The 5,911-nt window shown below is 51.6% G+C and overlaps 1 protein-coding gene across 1 annotated transcript; it reads right to left on the bottom strand.

Moving 5' to 3' along the window:
- Nucleotides 1-943: 943 nt before the first annotated feature.
- On the bottom strand, nucleotides 944-2,653 carry LOC125520612 (zinc finger protein CONSTANS-LIKE 16). Its single transcript, XM_048685573.2, has one exon. It carries the CDS (start codon nucleotides 2,546-2,548, stop codon nucleotides 1,223-1,225), a length of 1,326 nt encoding a protein of 441 aa, XP_048541530.2. The 5' UTR covers nucleotides 2,549-2,653; the 3' UTR covers nucleotides 944-1,222.
- Nucleotides 2,654-5,911: the final 3,258 nt, after the last annotated feature.

Here is a 5,911-nt window from a genome sequence, read left to right as displayed (position 1 = left end):
TCTGGAGTCTTATGTGTTTTTGGAGAATTGCTTCTTTCTACCCTGAGTAGGCTATGTAGTCTCTCAGGTTATGCATTATTTCGCTGGTGGTTAGGGTAGTGGCTAGTCGGTGTCGTCAGGTTTTCGTCCCATGGCAGTTGATCCGTTTTAGGGTCTTCTTGCGGTGGGTTTCCTGTCGATGCTCCAGCTCGCTCCTCCCCTTTCAGTCTTATTTTGGGTTGGTTGTCTTGGAAAAACTACTGGAACATTGTATTTCCGTTGATTGCAAAATTAATGGAAAGGGGTGCGAGCCCGGTTGGAAAAAAATTAATATCATTGCATGCAATGAATTAACCACTGCAGGCCGTGCTAGGTAGTCTCAAGTCATTAAAAACATACACGTCCCACGTCTCTTATTGATTGATTTCTTTATTCATGTCAAGAAATAAGAAACGAGGTGGGATTTAATGCATCGCGCCTAATTGTTTTGAGATTATTTGATTTTCGTAAGATGACTTGTGCACCGGTATGGAGGGAGTACTGTAGATATAAATAGTTTTCTTTATAAATTTGATCAAAGTTTGTAAAATTTAATCTACATGCACTATATTATGAAATGGGGGAGTAGTATATACATGTAGTACTTGCATGCATACATTTACACACACTCAACATCTAAAAATACACATAAAAAATCTCAACTAAAAAGGAAAAAAAGCAAACACGTGCAAAAAACAGAAGCAAGCACAAGGAAAAAGGCATGCACGTACACTAAAATTTTCATGCATTTCATCCATCCATGTGAGTGCAAGAGTCACGAAGTGGAGACATCATGGGAGCTGCATCATGCACTTAGCAAGGAAAGGCAGGAAGTGGACTGAATAAATAACAGCGTCAGTCAAATCCATGGGACCTCTTACACACGTTTCGTAATGCACACTGAATCAACGGCAACAAATTTGACTGATCCAAAATGAAAATTCAGTCACCTAACATATAGCTAAAGTGAAAAACTTAATATTATTCCGTTATTCATTTCTTCGACTCTAACTAGCGCGAGCTAGCTGATCAGAGCGACCTGAAATTCCTTGGATACTCAGCTGAATGCACCATATACCGTAATAACTGAAAAAGGAAAGTAACTAAATTACGAGCAGTTTCGACGAGTTGTTTTGTGTGTGCGCGCGCGCCATGCAGCCTGCAGAGCCATGCATGCACACCGACAGCATTGCACGATCGGCAGCTACGCGACGCACGCCGTGGCGATGGCGACGGGCACGCCGCCTCCGGCGCCGTTGGCCCGCTTGACGAAGCGGCCCTTCATCCGCGGCCGCTTCTCGGCGTTGAGCTTGCGCACCTCGTACCGGATCTTCTTCGAGAAGAGCCGCGTCCGCCGCTTCTCCCGGTACCGCGACACCCGCGCCTCCCTGCCGCCGTCCATCCTCAGCCTCGGCGTCCCCAACCCCTCCCCGCCATGGCCAACCACTCCTCCCATCATCCAAGCGCCCTCCTGCAGCGAGTAGTAGTCGTGTGGCCAGCAGTCATCGAGCTTGACGTGCGGCCTCTCGCCGTCGGCCCACGGCGAGCTCCCCCAGTTCTCCATGATGGCCTCGTAGTTTAGATTGAGCGCGAGGCTCCTCGGGGTGAACTGGGCGTCCGCACTGGCACCGCTGCTTGCCGCGTTCTCGTCCGGTGTCCCGAGGGGCGAGTCGTAGTCGAAGTCGATGTCGAACATATCGCCGGACACCTCCGGCTTCTGCTCGAGGCCGCACGCTCGCATGGGGTCGATCTCCAGCTTGACTCGCCCGCCGTCTACGTCCATCGGCTCGATGAGGCCCAATGCCTCCATGCAGAACGGTTCCTCCTCGTCGCCGTCGTCCATGCCCGGCCGGCCAAGAAGGGCCTCCATGTCCGCGGCGAACTCCATGAGCTCGGCGTCCGTCGGGCCCAAGTTTACGAGGCTGTCGGGGAAGAACTGAACCGGCACCGGAGACGGCGTCGCAGCTGGCTTTGTCGGGTCCTCGACGATGGCACCGTCCTCATTGCAGCATGACGCGACGGCCGTCGTCGCTTCCTCGAGAGTCAGCGGCGAGCAGAGCTCCGCGAGGGCGGGGTCGAAGATGGGCACGCGGTACAGCAGCTCCTCCTCGTCGGTCTCCACGTCGCACTTCTGCTCCTCCGGCGAGTCCCCGCCGGACGCCTGCGGCACGACGAGCCGCCTCGAGAGCAGGCGCCCGACGCTCTTGGCCTGCGAGCGCGGGGTCCGCGCCTTGCGCTTGAACCACGCCGGCACGACCTCGTCGCCGCGGCGCCTCTCCCGCGGGGCCGCACCAGGGAGCAGCGGCGACGTGGGCCGCAGGCGCACCCGCTCGTGCCTCCGCGCGAGAGGGTTCGCGGAGTGCACCGAGGTGTCGCACCCCTGGCACAGGAACGCGTCGTCCGCCGCGCAGTACCACCTCGCCCGCCGCCGCAGGCAGCCGTCGCACGCCCGCGCCGCCTTGCTCCCCATCGCGCCGTCCGCCGCCTTGCTCCCCATCGCGCCGTCCGCCGCCTTCCCCGAGCAGCTCATCAAATGAAAACCAAAGCCGCTGGCGCGCACCTCCGCACCAAGGCAGCAGCTACTCCGTTTCACCGCCGCGTCGCGCACTGGCTGCTTGCGGTTCACTGTAGGTGCCAAAATATATTTGCGGCGAAAATATCGCGGGTCTAGGTTTATAGCAGAAGGGGCGGAGGTGGGCCCCCGGCTCGTACGCTTTACTCGTGGGCCCGCGTCGTGTGTACTTTGCGCTTTTGGTGCGTCGTTGGGCGCACTCGCGGGCCTTATCTGCGTTCTGATTGGCTGGTGGGTAATATCCATCCAGCGAGGAGGCCTCTGATTGGCTCCTGCTGGATTTTTGGTAGGGCCGTTCCGTTTGGCTACGTGACGTACGGGCCTTTCCCAGTCGCCCTCGCGGTTGCTGTGGTTTTCCTACGTCGCTGGCAGTGGGACCGGCTACGGCCGGGAATGAAAAAAGTCATTCTCGGACTGACTAGTAGTTTCTCTTCCATTCTCCCCTACAAAAGGTTCTCTTCCATTAAAAATTCACTGGCAAAGTCAGGTAAATAAATAAACAAATAGTGTTCTGAAATTCCACCATACATCTCAGTGCTACTCAATCTGTACTAATTTATGAAATTATAATTTTGCTCAGAACAAACATCTTGATATTTGACCAAATATAAAAAATATCAACATACACAACTCCAAATTAATTGTATTAGATTTATCGTAAAATATATTTTCATACTATATTTAGAATTGGTCACACCTTAAAAAGTTTGACTTGGGACAAATATAGAACTTCAAATATTTTATTGTTTCTTATGCTCCCTCGTTTTTATTTTATTTTGCATATCAGAAAATTAATGCGTACCAATGAAGGGTTGTTTAAAATAGAAGCAAACACTCATATGGGCTTGTACAGCCGTAGAGCAACTCTAGCAAACACCGCAAAAGACACGAAAATCGCAAAATTCTGGCGAGTATATGGGCTCGGCCCAATTTTTCGGCCAGAACAGAGCCCGCATACTCGCCCGGCCCGTAAAAAAATTGCCGCGGCCCGCAAACCGCACGCCCCGACCACTATATCTACGGTTCCGCGGCGCGTTTGCGGGTCGAAACCCTATCCCCCGCCGCCGCTGAGCCACGCAATTCCCCACCCCCTTCTCCACATTTCTCGCCGCCGGCGGCCACCTTCCGCCTCCAGCCGCATGTAGAGCTCCGGACGCGGCTCCGGCAGCAAATCCGGTGCGTCCAGTCGGTCGGCGCGAGGAAGCGCGGGGCGAGGAAGTGGACCAACCGCGGCCTCTCGCCCCCGCCGAGCTTCCGTGTCCGCGAGACGGACGAGTATGACCGTCGGCACAGCCATACCCCGTCCTCTGCCGCGTCCTTCTCCTCCGCGGCGAGATGTTCCTACGCCGGGAGCTCCTCCTCTTCCAGCGCGGGCCTTCTCCCCGTGAAAAGGGGGTGGTCGGAGGAGCCGAACGACTTTGAGTTCGTCCCCATCAAGGAGGAGCTCGGCTGCCGCGGAGTCGTCGGGCCGGAGGACTTCGTCGTCGACGTCGACACGGTTGCAGCCGCCATTGCCGAGCGGAGCGTGCGCGAGGAGGCGGAGCGCCGACGCCACCACGAGGAGCTCCGACGAGGAGGAATGAGCTCCTCCACGGCGTTGTCCATGGCCGCGAGCTCGCCGCCGGCGATCCCCACCCCTCTAGTACTAGTACTGATGTAGTATGTAGTATGAACTAGTGTTTGTAGTGTTTGATCATGTAAAATATATGTAGTACGTGATGAACTACTCGCGTCCACGAGGTGCAATTTCTCCCGCGAAACTTTTTTTTTAAAATTATGCAGTTTCATCTACGGTTTCTGTTCGGCCGCGCTAGTTCTCGACCCACAAACGAGATCTTCATGAAACTGCAGACGCGTTTTGCGGGTCGAGATTTTGCGTGGTCTGCTAGAGTTGCTCTTAGTTATCAAATGGCCATGCATACATTGGTCTCAAATGGGTCCATAATTTCTCTCGCAAAAAAAATGTTTATAATTTATATTGATCATATGTATGCCCTCCGCGTAAGGACACGAAAGATACTGACATTATTTATTTTGCAAGAAAAGAAAGGTGTGCATGACATATGTCTGGAGTAGGTATGACGCACGCCTTATATATTGGGCAGTATATTTCTTACCACATTGTATACATATTACGAATAGAGTAAGCATCTTTCTGTGTGTGACCACACAAAGTCCAAGACCTCCCATGTTACAAAAACCAACATAACACATGACTCCACTGAGACTGCAATTATCTGTGAGCCAATCCAAAATAGACTATGGGAATGCAATACAATCTTAGCACTACAACACAATTAATTGCAGACACCCAATACGCTGGGTAGCATAACTGTGATGTAATTGAAGTACTGACATGAAATTACTGCAACAAATTAGGAAAGTCATATTACATGTAAATTAACAGTTGACTACTCTAGTAACAAATGGAAACTATTACCCATTGTAGCCATTAACAAGTGTTTCCATATACATGTTTCTTGTTCCTACAAATTGACAAAAGAACCTTCCAAAATACTCTCGCATTTGTGTTGTTTTCAAAATTACAAATACATGCTTGGATGACGGATTTCTTATGTTTCATCATGGTTTATGTCCCCCCCCCCCCCCCCTCACCCCATTTAACAAAACTTCCTCCAAAATCTCCCCTTTAAGAAAATTTGCTCCACCTTTTAGGGTTTTGCCTCGTTCTAACAGATGCATCCCACTGTCAGTTCCACGGGACTGGTTTGACTCAACCTCCAAACCGCAGGCGCAATCGTGTGTGCATGTGGCGTCATCAATACGTCATAAAGACACTTGCACCCTAATGGTAAGCCAGACCAACTCCCTTAACTTAGGTAGCACCTCATCCTTGTCCTCATTTCGCCATGCACAAGTTAGTGCAATAGAGGCATTTTCTAGGTCTATGCACCTGAGGTGACCCAGCATTCGAGTGAATGTTGGCGATTATCGAGGGAAGAACAATCATGTTGCTAAGATGTTTTCATCCTTTCATTCTCGCTAGGTTGTGCCCTATCTCCTCCGTGAACCAATGGAGCAACGACCATGTCGATACAACTTTAGCACCACCCGCTTTTCACTTTTGAATTCTTTGGTCGCACTTGGGGGTGGGCCGGTGGGGGTTGGGCGACTTACTCAAGTGCGATTTAATCTAAGTCGTGGGAGCTGGTCTAGCTTTAGCAACTCGCCCCATTCCCGTGTACTTTCGTTAGACACACCTTGCAAGAATGTGCTACCGACATGGAAGTTGACTCAACTAGTCAAGTCGAACTAATAGTGGACCCGATCATATAGAATGAGAAAAATTCTAAAGGGGTG

The sequence above is a fragment of the Triticum urartu genome, chromosome 7A, assembly GCF_056163025.1.
Source record: "Triticum urartu cultivar PI428250 chromosome 7A, HENAU_Tu73, whole genome shotgun sequence".
Lineage (NCBI taxonomy): Eukaryota > Viridiplantae > Streptophyta > Magnoliopsida > Poales > Poaceae > Triticum > Triticum urartu.
The sequence above is the reverse complement of the archived record's forward strand: the minus strand, read 5'-3'. Positions and strand labels throughout refer to the sequence as shown.

Bases quoted from the DNA above. Each gene is read 5' to 3' on its own strand.
- LOC125520612 (XM_048685573.2), bottom strand. From the start codon at position 2,548: ATGAGCTGCTCGGGGAAGGCGGCGGACGGCGCGATGGGGAGCAAGGCG.